This window comes from Molothrus ater, chromosome 20 (assembly GCF_012460135.2).
Source record: "Molothrus ater isolate BHLD 08-10-18 breed brown headed cowbird chromosome 20, BPBGC_Mater_1.1, whole genome shotgun sequence".
NCBI lineage: Eukaryota > Metazoa > Chordata > Aves > Passeriformes > Icteridae > Molothrus > Molothrus ater.
Genome location: NC_050497.2, coordinates 5,945,005 through 5,967,761, shown reverse-complemented (window position 1 = coordinate 5,967,761; position 22,757 = coordinate 5,945,005). Strand labels below are relative to the sequence as shown.

The 22,757-nt window shown below is 46.4% G+C and overlaps 2 protein-coding genes across 3 annotated transcripts in view; one reads left to right on the top strand and one right to left on the bottom strand.

Moving 5' to 3' along the window:
• Positions 1-4,687: 4,687 nt before the first annotated feature.
• Positions 4,688-11,705, top strand: DYNC2I2 (dynein 2 intermediate chain 2). 2 transcript variants are annotated; one of them, XM_036393756.2, is made up of 10 exons: positions 4,688-4,851; positions 5,502-5,756; positions 6,426-6,535; positions 7,552-7,709; positions 8,144-8,253; positions 8,957-9,124; positions 9,520-9,752; positions 10,444-10,601; positions 11,179-11,243; positions 11,364-11,705. In XM_036393756.2, the coding sequence occupies exons 1-10, from the start codon at positions 4,774-4,776 to the stop codon at positions 11,415-11,417; spliced, it is 1,389 nt and encodes a 462-aa protein (XP_036249649.1). In that variant the 5' UTR covers positions 4,688-4,773; the 3' UTR covers positions 11,418-11,705. The 2 variants fall into 2 exon arrangements, with proteins under 2 accessions (XP_036249649.1, XP_036249647.1); XM_036393754.2 differs by having other exon boundaries at positions 11,179-11,705.
• SPTAN1 (spectrin alpha, non-erythrocytic 1) overlaps positions 11,578-22,757 on the bottom strand; it is a 42,695-nt gene continuing 31,515 nt past the window's right edge. The window contains 17 exon segments of the mRNA XM_036393753.2: positions 11,578-11,904; positions 12,585-12,732; positions 13,019-13,165; positions 13,576-13,629; positions 14,013-14,209; positions 14,720-14,774; positions 17,824-17,841; positions 18,641-18,753; positions 19,223-19,519; positions 19,724-19,933; positions 20,085-20,161; positions 20,382-20,454; positions 20,456-20,542; positions 20,812-20,910; positions 21,296-21,428; positions 21,898-22,019; positions 22,166-22,286. Of these exon segments, the coding sequence (XP_036249646.1) occupies positions 11,779-11,904; positions 12,585-12,732; positions 13,019-13,165; positions 13,576-13,629; positions 14,013-14,209; positions 14,720-14,774; positions 17,824-17,841; positions 18,641-18,753; positions 19,223-19,519; positions 19,724-19,933; positions 20,085-20,161; positions 20,382-20,454; positions 20,456-20,542; positions 20,812-20,910; positions 21,296-21,428; positions 21,898-22,019; positions 22,166-22,286 (2,077 nt within the window). The 3' untranslated portion in view covers positions 11,578-11,778.

The window sequence follows — 22,757 nt, the reverse complement described above, 5'->3', positions numbered from 1 at the left end:
GATACTCTGCCTCCCTTCATCTTCCCTGTGCTTTTGAGAAGGTGATAATTCTGCAGTGCATAACTTTGTAAAGTTATCTCTCTGTGCTTGTATAATACGTTCCAGGATTCTTTCTAATCTCTGTTATACTTGGGATAAAAAAAAAAATCAAATGAGATATTTTAATTTGCCATTTAAGAAGTGGCTTTCACACTAAGTGCTTTTGCTGGTCTAGCTGATCTGGCAATATGCAAACTCTCTAAATGGAGGTGAAATTTATATCAGTAAAAGGAGTCCTTGCAAATCTGTCTTTCCTGCTGCATTAGCTAACATGGTAGGAACATTATTTGTTCTCCACTCTTAAATTACATATCCATACCCCAGTAAAACTAAGATGTATTATTGAACATTCGGTGTTTGTAGAAATAATGTCTCAGAAATTAAAGTGGCATTCTTGAAATTAAATAAATACAGAGATTTCTGAAGAGTGACTCAGAACTACCATGCAAATTCTGCTGGTACCAAGTGGAATGTAACAACTTATTCTGAATGTCCCATTTTGAAACCACACTTCTGCCAAGGAGAGCCAGTTCTGTTTAGAGGATTAATATCTGTCCACATTGCTTTCTAATATAGCCACTGGCTTTAAACATAGCAGTTAAAATTCCAACAACTGTTTGAGATACTACAGATGCAATATGAGTTGATGAAGTGATGTACAGAACAGATAACTAATTTTTAGTCATGCATGGTTACTGAATATGGGATTAATTTAAGGGATCTCTGTTTTCTTTCACGCTGTCAGCGCTGCAAAGGGTCAGGTACCTTTGAGGAGTGGCACAGCAGATTGTACCTTTATTTCTAGGATGAGATGCTGGACATGCTGCTACAAACTCAGCAGGAACTAGAGGCTGCTGAGACCAAAAGGAGAGACACTGCCAGTCACCCTGTTGACAGCAGCAATGCCCTGCCCAAGGCAGAGACTCCCAGCTGCCACTGAGTTCAGAGCACCATGGCAGCCAGGATTGAGGATCCTGAGCCTTTCACAGATGCCTCTTTGGACAATCCATGGCACTCGGCCCCGTGCCAGCTCTGCTTGCCATTCCAGCCCTGCTGGCAGTGCCTTTGTGCCCCTGTGGCTGTAACTTGCTGCCACCTGCCACAGAGCTTCCCCCTGCTCCTTCCTGGGCTGCTTACACTTGACTAAAATCTTTGTCTTGTTATTAATCATGAAGGAATGAATAGGGGATAAACAATACCTGTACAGGGCAAAAACCACAGCCATATTTATAAGGAACCCCCGACTAATTCTGCAAAGCACAGTAGGTCATGATTTTAATGGAGATGGATTCTTTTGATAATGTATCCTGTCTTTTGGTGTAACGGGACTTCAGAAGCAAGCTGATGTTTTCTGCTAACAAGGAAAAATAGGTTTTCAAAGCAAAAAGAGCACAGCATTTGCAGGGACATTTGGGAGGGGGGACAGGGAAAAGGAGGTCACAAATTAGAGAAAATGCATGAGCCTGTTACAGACAGCACTGGAAAAGAAGTAGCTGGGGGATTCACACAGCTTGAAGTAACACACAGAGTCCACACGAGGACCTGAACCCTCATCAAGCTACTGAGCACCTGGTGGGACACATGGACATGGGTTCAACACTGACAGTTGTGGGGACCTCACTTCCCTCAAGGTTTGGTGAATTTCAAAATCATTAATTTCTAACAAAAGGGAAACATGGGAGTAACTGATCAGATATTGTCCATACAAATAACAAGCAGAAAATGTCAGCATAAAGCCACTTCAAACTCCAGGTTACATCCTTTGGTTAATGCAAAGGCAATAGTTCAGTACCCAGGCCTCAGGCAGACCACATCTGTCACCTCGGGCTGTTCAGCAGTGCACAGGTAGGATGGGAACTGTCAAGGAACAGCATTAGGTCTTGCTGGTTATGGAAGTTGGAGAAACAAGTAGGTTCTGGAGTGACAATTCTTTGAAACAAACCCTTGCTGTTGGTTGAAGAGTTTTGTTTGTTGGCTGTTTGCTATGAATAAATGAGGATACACATGAAGTTCTGTTCCTCTGAATAGTCATCAAACACCAAAGGCAATACCTTCAATCCCCTGTCAAGCCACTCCCTGTCAGACCAAGTCCAAGAACTCCCTCGTGGCTGGATTGATCTGTGTTTGTTGTTTTATTCTTTACGTGCAGCTCTTTGGGGTGGAAGGAATGAAGGGGAAGGTGTAAAAGGAGAAGGCTCAGTTACGACTCTCTGTTTTCGGGTACAATCTCCTGTTTCGCCTGTCTGGAGCCTCAACAGAACTGAATGGTTTCATTTATCAGAAATCGAGGGCAGCGACTGCACCCACTAGTGGGGGAATTTTTACCGAGATGCAGCTCCGAGTATTTCTTTTGCTCAGGTCACAGCGATCACACGCTAGTGTGCAGCTTTCTTCTGATTTTTCCCCCTCGCTTTCGTTTTTGTTTTCTCTTTACCTCAACCTTCTCTTGTTGTTTTTTGATGCTGATTTGCTCCATTATGTAAAAGTGAAAACTTCCTACACTCTGTCTCATGAAACTGGGAGGAAAAAGCACAGATCAGCCCCGTAAAAGCAGCCACTTAAAAGAGACTGGGTAGCCTCAGGCAAGTAACAGCCCTCCCCCACTCATCCCCGATTTTGCCTTATTTCTCACGATGTGAAGACAGAAACATCCATATATCTGATACTGCCAGGCCAGGGAAAAAAAAAGCAACATAAGATTTCTTGAAATACCTTTGATATATTGAAACCCCAGAGAAATTGGAATAAAGCATCAAAGTGCAGTTACTTACAACAGTCCTTGTCTGGAGCTGTTTGCTCTTTTCTCATCCTCAGGAAGTAAAAGCCTGGACATGCACTACGATACAGGGAACATGTTCTACATTTGCAGTAACTTTGCATACGACTGGCTAAAAAAATGGATTTATTTCTGTGTTTCACATACCTAAATTCCAGTTTTCTTATCTCTTTGCCATCTCAAAAACCCACAAACTTTTCTCCTTAAGTCCCCCCTGACAAGTTATTTAAAGTTTTTAAATTGCAGTTTGTGCTTAGCATTTTTATGGTGATACAGCCTGTATATTAATTCACACTCATAATATTTACTCCTCTACTAAAGAGTAATATGCCTTGGCAGTTCTAATCATAGCAATTAAAGATAATTTATTGATGACTGAAGATGATCTATTTATAGAGGATAAGTATTAAGACCCTCTTAAGAAAACTACTCTGCTATTGGGTTCAAATATTTAGTATCAGTTTTTCAACACATGAAAAGCTGCCCCATGCAGTGACCCAAAGCCAGGAGCCTGCCTGCAGGAAAAGTGAGCTGGGAAAGTGCTCAGTTACATCCAAGATGGTCTTTGACTGCAATTGCTCACACTTCCACATGAACCAGCTGCTGTTGGAGATGCCAAGCTTGAACTTTGGAAATTCAGATTAACTCCTGTGCTGATGAGGAGAGATGACAGGGCTAAAAGGGCCATCAGTCCAGCCCAAGAGTGTTTATGCTTTTATGTTCCTGTCTCTTCTATGGGGTATCATGATGGTCCACTCCAGCCAGGATTTGAAATTCTACAGGATTCAGTTCCATTGGGACTTTTTACTTTTGAAGGAGGTGCCACTGAACCTCCTCCTGCTCCAGTTTCACTGTCTGTAAAATGGCTATAAGAGTTCTCTACTATTCGTCTTAGGGACTCTTACTTCATTGTTAATTGTGTAGTACTTTAAATTCCTCAGCAGAACGATTGCACTCAGCTGTGATATAAATGGACTCACATGTGCTCAAGAGGTGAAAGCACTACAATCGTTCTGCTGAGCTCCTACTCTGTATCCTGCAGCCTTGATTCCTACACACAGGCCAGACTCCCTCCCAGCAACAGCCGGAATAACTCCACTGAAGTTGGTGCATCTGTGCCTGCTTATGCCAGCACTAAATTTAGCCTGTGCATTCATCATCAGGTTGTTCCAATGAGTTAGTTAGAAAAAATCTCCAAGTAGAGTCATTCCTGTTAGGAATAACCACTTAAATAAGCTCCAGCACCAGTCCGTGTCTCTGCGGACAGGAGCAGCACAGGGTATCCGGGTGCAGGGGCCGGTATCCGGGTACCGGGTGGCTCCCGGAGAGCAGCCCCGCGGGCGTGCAGCCAGCCCGGCCACACAGTAACTCAGCCTGGGCACCAATTACCCTCATTCCCCCATCAAAACCAACGGCGGCAGCGAGCAGAGCAACGAGCCAGAGCACACCCCGGGCACGAAGTGTGCCTTGAGCCGGCCCCATTCCCGGGCAACCACACGGTGACAGCCAATAGAGCTTCCCTCACAAGGCGGCCCAGTCCCCGCTCTCCACCGCGCTCGGCTTTGTCGCCCCCTCCCCGCCGCCATCTTAACTCCTGGCACCCCGCGCCCTTCGCGTGCGCTGCCACCCGTGCCCGCAGCGGGACCAGCCGGGCCCCAGCGCAGCTACGGCGGGAGCGACCGAAGGAGAAGCAGCCTCAGCTGGACCCACGGCTGTAACGAAGGTGCCGGGATAGGCCGCACAGAGCCACCACCCGCCCAGCCCCGCCGCCCCGCGCCCTTCCCCAACATGGCCCCGCCCGGCTCACTTTACCGCTCGCAGGCCGGCGGGCTCGGCGCTCGGGTGACGTCATCGCGCGCCCGTTTCCATGGGAACCGGAGGCGCGGGCGGCAGGAGAGCCACGGGCCGGGACCGCCGGGAGCGACCCCCGATGCCCCCGGGCCCTCTCCGGCGCCGGCATGTTCGCGGACAGGACGGCACCCGGTGCCGACGTGCAGTCGCTGTGGAGGAGCGCCCGGAGCGCGCGCTGCGAGGCGGTGAGAGACCCCCGGGGCGGCCCCGCTCCGCGCTCTTGTACCGCCGGGCCGGGCAGGGGGCGGCTGTCAAGGCTGCGCCTTCCCCTGGACCTTCAGGGACCGTGCCCCGACTTGCCCCCCTCTCTGTTCATCCGCGACCCCCCCGCAGGTCCCGCGGCTCCAGCACGGCCCGGGACCGAGCCCTCCCGCTCCGGTAGTTGTTGGCACCGTGCGGGGCCTGTGCCCGCCCGCCGGCTCTGTCCTGTCAGCGTTGTGCTGATTTAGCCCCGGTGTGCGGAGTGGCAAAGAACCGGCCGAGCGGCTGCTGCGCCGCAGCTGAGAGCTGATAATGCTGCGCTGTCACCGTGCGCGCTGCTCGCTCCTCACTCTGGAGCTCGCTGCCTTCTTGCCTTCTCCCGTCCTTCCCATTCCGTGCTTTAGAGCAGTGCCTGAGTCTGGCATTCGGGCATTTCTGCCTCCGATCAGATTATCGGAAGGTCACAAAAGCATCACCAACACCTGGGCAGGTACGGAGGTACCCTGTGGTTAACCATGAACCAGAGGGGCTGGAATGTCTCCGTGAAACGGCAGGAAGGGGAAGGTGCTTCGAATGCCTTGTGCAACACTTGTTTTTCTGCTTAGACTATAGACTGTCTGTCTTCTTTCACTAGAAAACTTGCCAGACTGGGAAAATTTCAACAGCAGAAGCTGCAGCACAGTCTCATACAGCACGAGATGCTGCGGTGCAGACAGAACAGAGCAAAGATGCTGTCCAAGACTTCCAGCAAGAAGTCCAAGTAGATTACACTGGGCTTCTGTCATTCCTTCAGAGAGTGGAGGATGCTGTTATCAAAGAACTAAATAAAAACTGGAAAAGTCACGCCTTTGATGGCTTTGAAGTGAGCTGGACAGATCAGGATGAAACAGTAAGTGACAGAGTATTCAGGTCATTGTCCAAGCAGAGTTCAGTTACTCTAAGTTGTTAGTCCTTATTGCTGTGATTATTCTTGCCAGGTTCTAATAATTAAACATTACCAGTTGGGTTGCCTTGGGGTTTTTTCAGCTTTCTCCTTGCTTGGTAAAACTGTTCTTCCTGCTGGTGACTGAGCTGTAGTAGCATTGAGAGGAGGAAGCCTGCAGTTGGTGTAGGCTTTTCTTCAGCCTCTTCAGAGCACTTCAGCCTAGCAGGGATCTAGGAACAGTTGCAGTCAGTGAGTTGGCAGCTCTGCCTGCTTAGGTTTGTTTAGTGCATGGTGCTCAGGAATGGAAGCAATTTGTATCAGACAGTACATGTTGGGACTGGCATTTTCAAACTGTTACTTGTGAAGCTCAGCGAGTGCCAAACTCACACCTGGCAGCTGCTGTAAATTCTTAGGCACAGCCTTCCAGAGCTGTGCAGTCTCTGAGAGGTTGTTTGAGTGACAGTTGTGTTGTGGGTTTGTTTCCCAACAGGAATTCAACAACTTTTTCACATAAATTCTTGAACTGAGGAAAACCCACAGTGTAACCCCACAATCACACCAGGGGTGGGCACAGATCTCATTTCTCTCTGTTCAGAGATTGTTGCCTCAGTGCTTGGATTTGATCTCTTCCAGGTGTTGTGTTTGCATACATTGTCATACCCAGAGGCTCAGGATCAGAACCTGCAGGTCACTGGTGTGTCATGGAATGCCACAGGATCTGTCATTGCATGTTCCTATGGCCGGTGAGTATCCAGAGGGATTTGGGAGTGCAGCTGAGGCTGATGTGATGGCTCAGGCTGACCTGAGGTCTAGATATGTTTGCTTTCTCTGCAGTAATAAACTGACATATATATATCTATATCCACTCCTTCTGCAAGTTAAATTATTAATATTCAAAGTAACAAAATCTCAGGCAAGTCCTGAATTTATCTTTTAATTCTTCTACCTTCCCCCCCCACCCTGAAAATGGATACATGATCTTACTGATTTGTTTCTAGGTAGATTTTGTTTGAAAGATGTAAAGAGCAGATGCACTTGCAAATATCTGTAGGTGAGGTTTGGGAGAATGCACTTTATCTTCACTGAGATCATGATGTTTAATGTGGTCTCTGAGCACCCTGGATGAACCTGGCACCTGTTTATGCATGTGCCTGGTGCCATGGACATGTAATAACATGTTGAAGGATTTCTGAAATAAGGGTTTCACAAATCATTTATCTAATCCATTAATGTCTGTAGCAGCTCCCTCTTTCTTGGCCCTACTTTTCCCTTTATTTTTTTTAATGCTCCTCTTTCCTTACATTAAAAGCCCCAGCAAAAAGAGGGTTTCCATGAGAGAATGCATAGGGAAGAGTAAAACAGGGCAAACTCGTATGTTAGTTGCTCCTTCTGCTCTCCCAGTCTACAGCAGTTTGCAGATGAGGATGTGGTTTTTGTGTCTGTGGGTACCCTCAGCAGAATTCATTCCATGAACTTTCCATATGCACTCTTTTGATTGTTCCATTATTTGAATGGTGAGTAGGTCTTGGAATAGGGAAATTGTACCCAAAATTTACTGGCTGCTACTTTGAGGTAAGCATAGACATGTTCCCTGTCACATCCTGCATAAACCAGCCCCCAGAGAAGTTCCATCCCCTCATGATCCCTTCATGATGGGAACCAAAGCAGCACATTGAGGTGACCATGGGGAATCTCAGAGCTCTGCTGGACTGGAATACTCTGGAACACTCAAAGCAAGATGTAGCTTTTTGTTTTTCAGGTTGGATGATGGGGACTGGAGCACAGAAAAATCCTATGTTTGTACCTGGAATCTGGACAGAAGAGGGTTGAATCCACAGCACCCTGACCTGGTGGTGGATGTTCCCAGTTCTGTCATGTGCCTGGCTTTCCATCCCTCCCAGCCATCACTGATAGCTGGTGGGTTGTTCTTAACTCAGACCATGCTTGAAACATACCCTTTTTCCTGCAACCTGGATCCTTTGGTTTCTCTCTCTGAGCCCAGCCTCAGATTTCCTGTAAAGGAACAGCTTTGCAGCTCCTCAAACTGAGGAACTAATGCCCACCAACACAGATAAGTGCACTGTTACACCTGAACTGGGACTTGCTGCTTCTTCAGTGACACCTGCCTTTATATCTTCTCCTCAGAGAGAGGTGAAGAGAAGGAAATCCAGCCCTGGCTGTAAGGGAATAAACTTATTTCAGCAGAGCAATATTCTCTTACACCAGAACTGGCTGTGCCCTGCACAGAACTGCCCAACCTTTGAAGCTGGTGGGTCTGTTTCCACCATTGCTCCATTTGTGCATTTGTTCTGAGCTGTCAGAACTCAGATGTTCTGTATTTGTCCTTTCAGGTGGCCTGTTCAGTGGGGAGTTGGTGGTGTGGGACACCAGCAGTACAGAAGACCCTGTCATCTGGAGGACAGGGATGACAGATGACACCCACACTGACCCAGTCTATCAGGTAATAGAGAGCACTGATAGCAGATAGGGCTGGGGCAGGTGAGAGTTGCCACTGCTTTGTGTCATCCCTTTGGTTCCTATCCACAGCCAGGCAGTTCACAGACATTTCAGCAGTTATATTCTTTTTTGGTTGGCTATTTTCCCCCAAATCTAGTTCCTGAACAGACAGCCTGTAAAAAATAACTTCTGACTGTCCAGGTTAAATGAAAAGCAGACTGATTCCCAAACTGTAATTGTTTATTAAGGGAGATGCAACTGGTGATACTTGGAGTGGTTTAAAAACACAAATGGGAAAGTGTCCATGATCCTTGGAAGCTTAAAGCCACATGCTTTAAGGGGATTTACAAGCATGTCATCCAGTCTGGCTTCCTAAGGATTTCGCCCTTCTGGGGCCTTGTGACTCTGGACATTCTGTGTATTTTTCTCATCTGCTACTCAGGAAAATGCTGTTGTTCAGAGCTGGGTGAAAGTGCCATAAATGCCTATCCCAAAAGTGAGGGCAGGTGAACCATAGAAACTGCAATGGAGATTCAGCCCTGAACACTGGATGTGTTTCTGTCCTTACATCAGTCTGTGCCAGCTCCCAGCAGAAGCTCGTTTGGTACCAGGCTGGTGCCTGGCTCTGCCCCTGTGTCACCACAGGCTGCGTGGGCTGGGCAGTTGTGACAGTCCCCGTTGTCCTGAGCTCTTGGCATTTGGAACAGGTTCACTGGTTACCTGACACCAGGCTCAGAAACCACGCCCGGCTGCTGAGTGTGGGGACAGATGGGAAGATCCTCGTGTGGAGGGAGGAGCGGGATGGGCGGCTGGCCTTGGCTGAAGGATTTGCCATCGTGGCTCAGCAGATCCCTCGCAGCACTCGCCTGAAGAAGGTGAGTTCAGCAGCTCAAAGAGTGCCTTTTCCATAAAAACACTCTGAACCTTGGAGCCCAGGTATCAGAGCTTGCCCTGCTCCCAGAAGGGCCAGGAAAAGCCCTTTCTGAACATACACACCCTTGATCCACAGCTCTTTGCCATACAGAAATCATTCTGAGAAGACTGACAACAGCTGAGGTTTTGCCATGCTCTAAAGAGAAGTTACCAGGAAGGAGAACTTGCTTGTGATGTTAATTCATGTGAACCCATTTGTAGGAAGGATTCAGTGCTACAAACACGAAGCTGTCACAAGCTGTGCTGTGAACAGCCCGCTGGGCCCCCAGCAGGCCCTGCCCACCTGTGCCTCTCTGGGGAGCCCCAGCTCACACCAGCTCTGTCTCTCTCTGCCCAGGTGGCCTGGGGAGAGGCAGCCGTGGGGGTGACCTCGCTGTCCTTCTCACCCTTCGATGCCGATGTGTTCGTTGTGGGTGTGGAAGGCGGGTACTGCCTGCGGTGCTCCAGCACGGCCCAGGGCCCGGCCCTCCCGCCGCCGGGCGGCTCCGTTCCCCTCAGGGCGCCGGCAGAGCTCGCCTTCTCCCCTCACGCTGGGCCCGTGTACTCCGTGAGCTGCTCGCCCTTCCACAGGCAAGTGCTGCTTGTGGGACACGATCACTGCCTGGCTCTAAACACAAAATAGCCCCTGGGGTGTGTACAAGTTCCAAAAAAGGGTCACCTAGCAGAGAAAAAACATCCATTGGCTCTGGTGAAGCTGCCTGCTGGACTGTGCTGCATGTGGGCACATGAGCAACACTAGCACCTTCCTTAGATCATCCTGTTTGTTACAATTAAAACTCAGTTTAAAGCCAAGGAGATGATAAAGTCCTTCACTTGGGCAGATCACTCAGTCTCTTACTGAAGATTTTTCTGCCATCAGTAGCTGCCAGAATTTAAATGAGAAGCTCCCATCTCTGCCAGCAATTCACCCACCATCCGTGGAGGCCCCAAGCCCTGTTTCTGTGAAACATGCTGACAGTCCAGGTTTGCATTTAATTTGCATGAGACAAGCCCAGCTCGAACAATGCCCAGCTCTTGATCAGCAGTTCTCACTCAGGCAGCCCTGGGCCACAACCCATGGCGGTCAATACAAGCCCTCATTAAGCTTAATTGAGGGCAGTAACAAACAGCCCACAGCACAGCCTGGCAATTGCTGCTTTAGGAAACACAGACCTTTACAAAACAGGAATATTGTCCGAGGTCATGCTCCTTGACTGATTTCTGTTCTTTATCGTTAGCAGTAAAACAAAAAGAGCTGTTTCTCGCTTCCTCTCTCCCTCAGGAACCTCTTTCTGAGCTGTGGGACCGACGGACAAGTTCACTTGCACTCCATGTTGCAGACACAGCCCCTCTTTGCTCTACAGTTATCAAAGAAATACCTGTTCTGTGTATGCTGGTCTCCAGTTCGACCCCTGGTTTTTGCAGCTGCATCTGGGGAAGGCAAGTAACTGCAGGTGCCTTCTCTTGAGCATAAAATTAAGAGTGTTCTGGATATTAATTAGTCAGGTCGATTGTACTGATTAGTATATCCCACAAGCACAGAGCAGTGGCCGCTGTTTTCACTGTGTAATTAGTACAAAGGAGTAATTTCTAACTTTAACAAGGTGAACCAGCAGTTATTTTTCACTTCTGATGGTACCTTTACATCTGTTGCCACAGTCATTCACAGGAATACAGCACAGCAAGACCACTGTGGCTAAATCTATTTCCAGCTTGGTTTTGGCATCTACTTCCAGAAGTAATGGTTTAAAATGAAAACTTTTTCCTTAGAAAATTGCCCAAACATTTTTGAGTTAAAGAATGGAGGTTTCACAGAATTTGGTAAGCTGGTTTCAGGTTTCTGACAGAACAAATCCATGCTGCCTGCAGTAATGTCAGCTGTCTGTCACAGCCTAGACACCCATCAGCAGGGGAAACAGGTTAAAAATAACTCTCAGTGCCAGACTAAGCAGATACTTACCTGCTGTTAGAGAGATGTCTGTTGCCATGAAGCTGCAATGAATGTCTGTGTCTGCAGGAGAGGTGCACCTGTTTGACCTGGGGAGGAGCACGCAGAAGCCCACAGTGTCCCTGAAGCAGTCTGTGAGTGACTGCCCTGTGTATTGTTTGGAATTCAACACCAAGCACACGCGGCTCCTGGCAGCAGGGGATGCTGCTGGGACAGTCAAAGTCTGGCAGCTGAGCTCCGACTTCACTGAGCAGGGACCAAGGGAAATGAGTCACCTGGAGCAGCTGGCAAGTGAGATCATGGACTGAGGGAGCAGCACAACAGCTCTGTGAAGCTTGTAACTGTCCTGACTCCAGGAACAATTCCCCACTCACCTGTTCCAGTGTTGGCCTGGAAAACACAGGTAACCAACAGCTGGAGTTGCCTCCACATAAGAGTTAAATTTGCATTTAATCATTAAACACAAAATTATGTGGTTCGACCAGTAACTTTTATTGAAGCACACTGCAACATGTTTCTTTTCCCTAAGAGTTTTAAGCTAAGCACTTTAAGGTTACATCATAAAGTAACATTGATTATTGTAGAGCACAAAGAGAGAGAGACACATGCAGAGCTACAGTCAGCAAACGTGAGCATGTCCTTTGCATCTTTTGGTGCTAGTGTTTCAGATCAATTCACAAAGAGTGAACGTGTAAATTCTATGTAGTCGTAGGCAGAAGGCAGCTCCCTGCCCTTGCCATCCATGTAGGGTTTCATGTGAGAGATGCAATAGTCGGCCTGTTCCCGGGTCAGGTTCTGAAAGAGAGACAGCGTGGGGCTGAGAGGGCTCTGGGGCTGCCAGGGGGCATTGACAGGCAGCCCTCCCATTCCCCGGGGCAGAAACCAGAGCAGCACATCTACGCCCAGCATGGAAATGCTCTGGCTTTTGGCACTATTTGGTTACGGGTTGGAAGGCCTGACCAGAGCCTTCCCACCAAGCAGAAGACAGAGCAGGTAACTGGGACAAGGAAGCACTGCAAACTCTTTATTTCCCTGCCAGCTGGTGGTATTCAGACAGGAAAAACTTGCTGTTTTGGCAGGGCAGTGAGAGGGAGGAGATGCTCTTACTGTCTAAACTTAGGCTCAAGCTCTTCCTTTGAATTGCTGTCTGGAGAAACATCCCCCATCTAATTTCCCAAATGATGGAAGGGAAGTTCTGAGGACAGTGCACTCCCTTCCAGGCCTTTGAGTACCTCTTGTTTTATTCAACCTGAGCAGTCCTTTGGTACCTAAAGCTTTTCCTCTTCCTCTATGGAGCCAAGAAAGCAACTGAGTAGGACTGTCACACAATTTCTGTGTTTGCTGCAGGGGATCCCCTGGCAGGGTCAGAACTGACTCAGCTCCAGTGACACGAGCCTCCAAGCCATTAGTGCTGGGCTTTATCTATGAACAAAAGTCCTGTGTGTTCCTCCCTGGGGTCAACAGCCAGCACTTACCTGGTAGAGCTCCTCCTTGGTCACGTAGGGCTTCCCCTCGGAGCTGAGGGCGCGGAAGGCGCTCTCGATCTCCTCGCTGGATTTCACATTCTCTGTTTCCCGGCTGATCATGAAGGCCATGTACTCCTGCAGTGAGACGTGTCCATCCCTGCCAGAGAAACACAGTGTGAGCATCCAGGGCACAGCACTGCCAGGCCCTCCAGAGAGGGGCTGAACCGTTCTGGGAGGAGTAAAAGTCTTAACGCAGGAGACTCAACACCAGATCATTCTCTCAAAGTGAATTCTTTACAAATGTCAGTCTTGCCTTCCTTAAGGCTTTCACATGAGTGACTGTAAAAACAGCCACAGCTCTCAGCTTGTGAAGGACCTTCCAGCCAACTCCCCAGCCAATACCTCCATGTATTTTGCAGTACATTAAGGTCTAACTCACATACCTGTTGGGATCTACAGTGTCAAGAATAGACTCAAACTCAGGGTCTGGCTCTCCTTCCTCAACCATGGGCAAATCGTAGCCGAGAGAGCGCAAGCAAGACTTAAACTCCTGGTGATTGAGTCGTCCAGATTTGTCCTTGTCAAAGTGCCTAAAAACATAAAACCAGAACCCACGTGTGTCAGTTACTGAGTCCTGAGAGCTGTAAAGTGAGCTGAAAACTAGATCAAGGTTATAACCAGTCCCTATTCTGTACAAATGAGTCTGTATCAATAAATAGTTCTATCTAGCATACATGAAAAATATGCACAAATTCTTAACTTTGCTTAAAAATCACCCCTTCCCCACCAAAAAAACCCCAGCTGTATTCTCAGCTGGAATGCATTGGCACTGCCAGCAGCAGGGGCTGCAGGCTGTTTCCCTCTGGCAGAGAATGGAGCAGCTCAGCACAAAATGGGGCAGACAACAAAGGAGCCACAAATAGATCCTGCAAACAAGAGCCATCCATGTGCCAGAAATATCTCCCAAGCCTTCCTCTGGCCTATGTTCGTTGCAACTCACTTGAACATCATGCTGAACTCCTTCAGGGCCTCCTCGGTGACTCCAGTGGTGTTCCTGAAAAGGAAGCAGCAAAGCTGAGTAGCAGTTCCTGAGCTGTGGTACTCAGCCCAGCAGCTGCACCACAAAGTAAGGACAAAGGAGCAAACAACCATTCCACATGGGAACACTTGTACACACTTATTCCACAGAATAAAACCGTTCCACTAAGATCCCACCCTTGCTCGTGGCCAACAAGAGCTGTTCTAAAACTGCCCACTTCATCCCTCTGAAGGGAACTGGGACGTGGTGGGGATGTACAAGCTCACTGTATCCATTGCTCTGAGCACAGGAGACCCTTTAGCACAGACCATGCAAGGCTGGCTGCAGGCATGGGCAGCTCCTGTCTTTCCTCCCACCCCCAGTCAGACACTTCAAACCGCACGTGGGCCAGGCAGTACCGGGCTTGGATCTGCTGCTCCAGGTTGTGTTGCATCCTCATCCCCAGCTGGTCCAGCTGGTCCCACTGCTGTGCCAGCCCCACAGTGCTGTGTTCTGTGTATTTGTTGTCCAGGATAAGTGCCTCTTCCATGGCTGCTCCAAGGTCCTCAATTTTCTTTAGCTGGCTCCTCATAGCTCGGATCTCTTGGTGCTTGCGCTGTGAGAAGGAGCAAAGAGGAGAGAAATCATGAGCACCAAAAAAACCCCAAACTTAGAAAAGTTAGAACAGAGGCTGGCAGGGGAGGAAGGGTTATACTCTTCTTTTTCTCCTAGGACTTTATGTCCATATACTGGGATTTGTAAAATAAGATTCAGAGCAATGTTCATCTTCATGCTCACTATTCTAAACTAGAGCTTGCAAACCAGTTCTGGAGACTAAAAAACTTCTTATTAGGAAATGTGCTAAAAATATTGTATCCTCTCTGCCCTACCCCACCTCCTTTAGGAAAAAGGAAAAAAAAATAGAAAACTAAATCAGTGTTGTTTAATGGCCTGCGATGAAGTAGACCTCAGATATGTAAACAGATAATCCCAGAGGTCTCTTCAGTATTCCAAATGTCTGAAATCAATTAAGATTTTCCCACACAATTCCATGCATTTCCCTTCCTGCTCTGTGTTCCCAAGCCAGCTGGAAATGCTGTTTTAGCCATAGGTGCACATCACTTACTTTAGTAGCTTCCAGCTGTGACTCCAGTGTTCCCGATTCTTCCACCATACATGACCTAAACACAGAACAACAGTGAGAGAAGGCACTTATCTCATTAAAAAATGGCATGTGGGGCTTGAAATTAACAGTCCTTCCTTGAAATTAAAAATCCTTTCATATATTTAAACACTGGTTTTGTGTTTTGTTTATTCTGACTCATCCTATTAGACTGACACTGTACATTTTGTCTGATTCTTATTTCTGTATATAGTTAATTTCTAGCCCCATTTGAAAGGCAACATGATCAGCAGCCACACTTCATGCCAGACTCAAAGCACCCGCTTTACTGGACCTCATGGAATTAGAATTTAGTGCAGTCCCACCCCCCTGCCCCGTGCCCAGCACACACCACACACACCAACTGCAGGTGAGTCACTGGGGATGGGCTGTATTTGCAGTCAGGTACAGGAGCTCTACGAAGGTGTGTTACAAAGGGGAAAATGAGGGTAAAAAAGATGGTGAGAACTACTGGTTTGGCTGAAAAGTAATCTTAATGTGGCATAATCCTCGCAGAGAGCTACAGACCTCTGCTGCTCAGCAGTGCCTGGTGGAAAGGTGCCTTTCCCACCCCACCTCTCCATGCTGCACCCAGAGCAGCTGAGGTTCAGCCACTCTGCCCAGTGATTTCCACCCTGAGCTTTACATGCAGGTTCCCACAGTGGCCAGGGGCTCTGAGATCTCCTTCATACAGACTAGCTATGGACGGTCTCTGGATGCTGCTTCTCCCCCACCCCAAGATCCCAAGCAATCTCTAAGCAGCCGTGTTTGGGAATCTCTGTCCTTCCAACACGTACGGTGAGAGCTCGCACTGGATGACCCACACGTGGACAGTGAGTCTGGGTGCTGTGCAGATGGGGTGTCCTCTGACTCTGGGGTAATGAAGTTCCTAAAACCTGAATCTCTGGTATTTCAGTCACTAAAACCAGGTTTTCATCCCCACTGGACTGTCTTCCCACATGTTTTTGAGCTTCTTGAGAATGGGGATTTCAAGTGCTGAATCACTCTGTAGCAATGAAATGCACCAAACATCTGGGTGTTTCTCACCACAGGGTTAAGGCTCAGACTAAACGCCCGCCTAGAGATGAAGCGCACGCCCAGAGCCTTGAGCAGGAAGCTGGGAACCAACCGTGGAAAGAACCAACAGGGAAACAAAACCTCCAAGCATCTCTAAGCCGTGAAAGTTAGTTGGAAGGAAAGCGAGCCTTGGAATTAACGAGTGCATTTGAAAACCAAAGTGAGGTAAGAAAATAAGAGGAAAAAACCTTCCAGATAGATCATCCCCAACTTCATACTGATAGACACGAATGACACGACGATATGCTATGCTAGTCAAAGGAAAGAAACCAAGTAAATTCCAAAAAGGAAGGAAGAAAGAAAGAACAGAGGAAAGAACACACCAAAACACGGCCACTGCAGTGGAGCCACACTCCAAGCCAGCACTGCCTTGCAGCAAACACAAGCAAGTACTTAATGAGAGAAAATTATTTAAATGCTGGTTGCACATACACAAAAATAAACCATTATTATTTTCAGGTAAGTCACCAAAAAGTGAGTCTCGGTAAGAGACAAGCTGAAGTTTTGCAGTTAGCTCATCTACAGATTGCTTAAAAGCCTTTTTTTTTCCTAAACTCCAAATTGTTCTTCCTCCCTTCCCCAAAGAACACCCCTCCCAGGCAGTGCTGAGCACACACAAGCTGCAAAGCAAGGAGTGTGCATGGCAGCTCTCCTCCTGACACTTCCCTGAAGCTCTAAGCACAGCCAGTGCCTCTTGGAACTAAATCCACGGTTTTAATCTATTCACAGAGAATTAGGGACAAATTCTGCCTGGCATATCAGCAGCCCTCTGGTAATTTGTTCAACAAAAGAGCTTGGCATGAGGATCTCTAACTCTGACCCTGAGTCTTTTAGTGAATGGCTCCTTTCTGTTCACTGGTTCTTGGATACCAGAACTAATCTACATCACTACTTGACAAAGGAGGAGGGAATTCACCCATTCCAGGAAAATCTGCTCCGTTCCATTAAACTGTACAACAAAACCAGGGCAAACTATTTTTATCTGGCAGAACACAAGAGACTGTGATCATTACAGAGCAACTAAGCAGCAGAATTATCTGTGAGATTCCATGCTTCTATTAGGAAAAGCTTTCTCTTTAGGAGCAAGGGCCTGGCCTTCTCCAGCCCTGTGCAGAGGCTCACACACAGCCTCTGCCCTGGCCCACAGAGTGCTGGCATTTGACATCACATCTTATCACAAAGCTTCCACTGTGCTGAGACTCGTCCTGCTGAAGGAATTTAATGGGGCAGACACATTTGCAGAGGCTTTGGTAGTCTGAAAACATTTAAAGATCTTATTATTTCCTTTCCACTTCCAGACAAATGGCCAGCACCCATCCTCATCAGGAACCATTGCTGTGGACACAGGGGGCTTAAAACTGCTGGCAAATTCCAACAGCTTCTTCAATTCATGTTGGAAGGTTGGTTTTCTCATGTCAAGCCTAAAATTTGTGTGGGCCATGGTTCTGCAGCAGATGAAGAGTGGGCAGTTCATATTTGCAAGCTACAGGGTTTTAAGATATGTAATATCAGCAAAATGTTGTAAGAATCTTCCCTTCTACTTATCAAAACTTTGGAGGTTTCATTGTGCTCAGAACAGTTATGGTCAAATGTTTCATTTCACTAGGCAAGTCTCTTAAGCTAAAAAACAATAAATGTCAGATTAGCTTGCCTTTGGAAAGGAGCTACACTCTCTCATATCTTCCCCAATTAAGGGCCTTCTCCTGTGCAAGCCCTCAGAGAAAGCAAGAGCAAAAGTCAGGAATTCCATGGTGTGCCAGTGGCTGCCTGTTGTAATTCTGCTTTTGACTAGGAGATTGTTATGTTTCTACTGCTTTATTCCTAACTACTCCAAAATCTTGTTTCCTGTGTCTGTGCACCTCAGCAAAAGGTTGCTCTTTTTAAATAAGACGGGTTTGAGCACAGCTTTCACAAGCAGTGTAACAACAGGAGAAAACACACAGAGCAGAACACATCACCAAAATTTGAAAGATACAAAATTCAATACTAACCCATCTAGCAGGTAAGTCCTGTAGAATGTGAAGATCCAAACATCAGGCAGCAGGACAGAGACAAGACAGTAAGAGAGGGATAGAGATTTGGGTGGGAAGCAAACATCAAAAAGTTAAAAATCATATTTATAATTCATTATTTCATGAAGACACATACAGAACTATTTGTAAACACACAGACAGAGAATCACAGGGTTACACAGAACAGAACTCACCTCCTCTGACCCCCAACCAGAACCTGTCAGAGCTGCTGACAGCACTGAGTGCAGGCACCTGCAATGCTCAACCTTGAGACTTTTTATTTCTAACACAGTTGTTTTATCTTTACTCCCTATCCTTAGAGAAAGTTATTATTAGACTGTAGCCCAGGGAAATGATTACAAAGTTTTAAGCTCTTTTCACATCTTCTTTCTCTATCTGAACTCCAGTAAGATTCTCAATACACTGCTCAATACAAAAGGGGAATTAACAGAAATGCCAGTTTGCTTGGAGCTATTTGTGCTCCACCTTCCCCAGCTGTGCTACAGCCTAGTTCAGGAATAACTGGAGAAAAATGAAGTCCTGGATAACTAGAATTACTGCAGGAAAAATAATTCAGAAATAGGAACATTTTTAAAGTCTGGTGTTCCAGGACTTCCTTTCCCCTGTAGCTATTGAGGCCTCCCTCAAATCCCAGCTGCAGGGAATGGACAAGTCCTGATGTGCTGTTTTTCAGTACGAGACATTTACAACTTTGACAGTCCAAAGAGATGGAGGATGCACACAAATACTACCTAAGGGATTCTCTGAGGGCAGGTCCTGGAAAGACAAACTATACCTGGTCTCCTGAATCCACTGATGGAAGGCATTGGCATGCTGAGCAAATTCCTGACGCAGTTTGTCATTTTCTTCCTGCCTTCGCTGTTCCTTCTGCAGCTCCAGTTCACGTTCCTGAGAAATGAACAACAGTAATCTCAGAGAAACAAAGGGATTGGGTCTCATCCTGTAACAGAAAGCAAAAACTAAAAGCACAGTTCTGAGCCTCAAAACAACACTGAATGCTTGGTGTCCTGGATACCTAGAGAAAAGCATCTCAGGTGGTAATTCAGAACTGAAGTCCTGAGAACTGCAATTGAACCAGCAGTTGTTTCACTGCATAGCAGACAAGTCAAATTTCTATGACAGTTAGGAAGTGAGACACATGCTTTGCCTTTGGAAGAGCCACACATGGAAAACCACAAGAACAACTGACAATAGCACAAGTTTATAGTTAACAGCAATTTTTCTTTGCTCACGAATTTTGAAATATTTTGACTGTATTATGGTGACAAACTCTTGTACCCATTATCTCAGAGAACAACTTCCAGGGACGACTGAAAGGTCATAAAATATGAAGAGACTCTTTCCCTCACTGACTTGCCTTGATAATTTTCTGCAGATTCCTCCAGGTTTCTTCAAGAGCCTCCATAGTGAACCAAGTGTAGGGGTTGGAGGCCACACGGAAGCTCTTGATCTGGCGATCCAGCTCTGCCAGCTGGTTGAAATCAGCTTGGGCAGAACTTAGGGAGGAACGGAAAGCGTCGTGAGCTTCTCTCAGGGCTTTGATTTCCTCCAGGGAGTTGCAGCGTACAGGATCCGTCAGGTCCTCCTCAGCATTCTCAAACCAACTGTTGAAGGCAGAGGCCTTCTTTGCAAAGGTAAGGAAGAGATCCTCAACCTTGAAAAGAGAAAAAAACCCAGTTTTTCAGTAATGGAAATACTCTGTATGAGCTCATCTGGAATTAACATGCAAGAGTTTGCCTTGCAAGCATCTCAGAAATTCTTGTCAATTCTCCAGGATCTCCAAAATGGTTAGCTGCAAGTGTGTATTTTTTATCAAGTGCACAATTAGATTTTTGTAGGCCCATGGTTGGTCACTCACCTTTCTGAAGTGCTCCTGAGCCTCCAAGAGTTTCTTTTTCCTGGTAGCAGAATTAGCCAGTAGCTGATTCCAGCGTTTCATCAAGGAAGCATGCCGGGCCTCGATGGCCTTGGACTGGATGTGCTTGGCTGCGAGCAGCTGGTCTTTCAGAGCAGTGATGTTTGCAATTCCCTCCTGCTGGAAAGCCTGAAGTCCAGCATCAAACGTTTCCTGAAGCATTAAAAGAACAAAAGGCATTTGAGATTGTATTGGTCTTTAACCTTTCCAATACCCTGCATATATTTCAAACATGGATTCTTGTGTGTTCACAAGAGTTCAGCTGGTCCCTCCCTCACGGGGTGGCAGCAGCATCAGCACTGACCTGTTTGGTGAGCAAGGTTTGCACTGAAGAGAGGTCACGTCCATAATCATCTGTCTTCAGACTGTTTTCCTTCTCCCCTGGAAAATGAAACAAATTTTGCAAAAATGTCATTTCTCCATCTCAAACATTGCCTCTGTTCCAGATCAGGTTACTACAAAGGCATGAAGCAGGGACAGCATTGCTGATTACTCTGGGCTTAGGTCTGCTTGTTACAACAGCACTTAAGGAGCTACCGGAGACCTTCGGAAATGAAGGAGTTTAAGGTTTGTTTGTGACCAAATATTGTACAGAACATACCTATCCATGACTCCACCACATCTGCTTTCCAGTTGAACTGGAGGAAGGCTGAGTTCTCATCCAGTTTGGCCTTTCCTCTGAGCTGCTGCTTTCTCCAGATCTGACACCTTGCCTCTGAGCCCCTTCATCTTGGCAGTGATGTTTGCCTCGTGGTGATTGTTCTGTATGACAGGGAGGAAAAAAAATATAGCCATCCTGTATGATGTTAAAGTCATCTGAGGCATTCAGGACATTGGGGACAGAGCAAGGACTTCAGCTGAAAGATAATGTCTCAGAAACAGCTTTGAAAGCAGAACACCAACAGCTTTTCCAGCCACAAAAAATGATTAAGAGCTCTTTTTAAAGACATGACAGAAAAGAGAAAGTCTACTGTAACATGAAGATGTCCTCGGGAGCCTTTGAAGGTTTCTCTTTACTAGTTCATGCTCACCTTTTTAATGAGATCCTCTCCATTAGCACAGACATCATTCACTCTGTCCTTGTGGACAGTAAAATCAGTCTCAAATGCCTCATGCTTCTTCAGCAAGCCCTGCAAATACAAGACACACAGGCACTTCTAAAAATAATTTCTCACCATTTATTAAAAAGTAATTCATTTCATAAATCAGTTAGCACAAACTTCTGTCAAAAATTAATCTTAGCTGGTTAGCACAACTTACTGGTTTTCTGTGGACAAAAAGAAACTGAGACTGACTTCCAATCAGAGGTTAAGAGATGCAAAGCTACATCAAACTGCAAGTAATTTCTACAGGAAATAACATTATTGGGATGCTTTTACAAAGTGGATTTACATTTTTACAATGTAGGACTTCAAAAGGAGCAAACAACCTCTAAATTGTAAAGACAGTTAAAAAATTTGTTATGCTCTAACCAACAGTAATGCAACAATAAAGTGCTGACAACTTCCTCCATACCTGGATAGCAGCAAGTGTGTCCCCATAATCCTCACTGGCTACCAGTGTCATTTTCTCATTGATCCAGGCTTCTTCTTCCTCAACATTTGCTACAAACTGCTGATACTCCAGAGACTCCTCCAGACGCTGGCCCCTGGGTGGGGAAGGTAAAACGAATCAGTTTTATGGCATTGAGATGCAAATATAAAAACAATGTGCAGAGCCTGAACCTTATCATTCACACTTCACTCCTGCAGCAGCAGCCATGGCTGGAGCTCTAGGAATTCCTTGGACTACAAAGTCTGCAGCTGCCAAAGGACTGAAGCAAACTCTCTCCCAACAGTTTCTAATCATGAAAAATTTCCTGCTAGTGGATTAAAGCCAGCTGATTGCAAGCCTGTGGTTTCCAACTGGTGCAAGAAATGGCTAAACATAATATACACCTCAAAAAGAGGCTCATGTTTCTACTGAGGAACATTGTCAGTAGTCTTGTAGAGTCTGTGATCAGTGATAGATGCTGTTACATCATATTCCTAATAACCCACACCCTGAAATTCTATAAATCTGATCATTATGAGTCCACATAACTTTGAATTAATACTGAATTTTATAGAAATTCATACCTAGCAGCTGCCAACTGTTTTAACTCTTTCCAGTGATCCACAAACTGAGCCAGTCTCTGCTGTATCTCCTCCTTTCCAATTGTGTTGTCATCTGAAAGCTTCTTACCCGTGTCCAGGACACCCTAAAGAGAAACAGTTATTGGAACATCACCTGCCTTCCTCATGTACATTGTTTGGGGTCCAGCAAAACTACTGCTGGCTTTCTTCTCTTCCACAGTCAAGAAAGATGCTGCTTATAGAGAAATCTGTCATGGGGAGAGGCTTTTACCTGGATAGCAGGTTCGTGGGCAGCTAATTCTGCTTCTAAGCGCTTGTGTTTCTTCCTCAGGTTCTGCACACCAGTCAGGTCTCTGCCATAGTCCTCTGAGCTGACCAACAGTTTCTTCTCTCTAAATTCAACAGAGGAGAGAGAAAGATAAAATATGAAAATTACTTCTAAAGGTCCAACCTGACAAAGAAAACAAAAAACCCCTCAGATATACAACTGCTCTGCCTTGCACAAAGATCTTGGATGCAAATTCCTGTCTGAGGAAAAGAAGGTGACAGAGGGCCCATCATTTATCTTTGAAGGACAGAATTCCTCTGTACTGTTTTCTTTTTCAAAATATAGATGCCTTTTGTAAAGTTGTCCAAATTTTGTTTGCTTTAAAAGCATGACAAAAGAAGTGCTCTAATTTGAATGATTTCTATCAGCCTCATGTCTTTCCCTCCTCCTGAGGTACTAACACCAATGTGGAAAGACCATTTGATTAATTACAACAACTGGCTAGAATCAAGAAAGTACTTGAAACTGCAAAAGGTTTGCATTTGTGGTAGGAGCATTCCCAAAAAGACTAGAATGAAATGTCTGAGTCCAAACA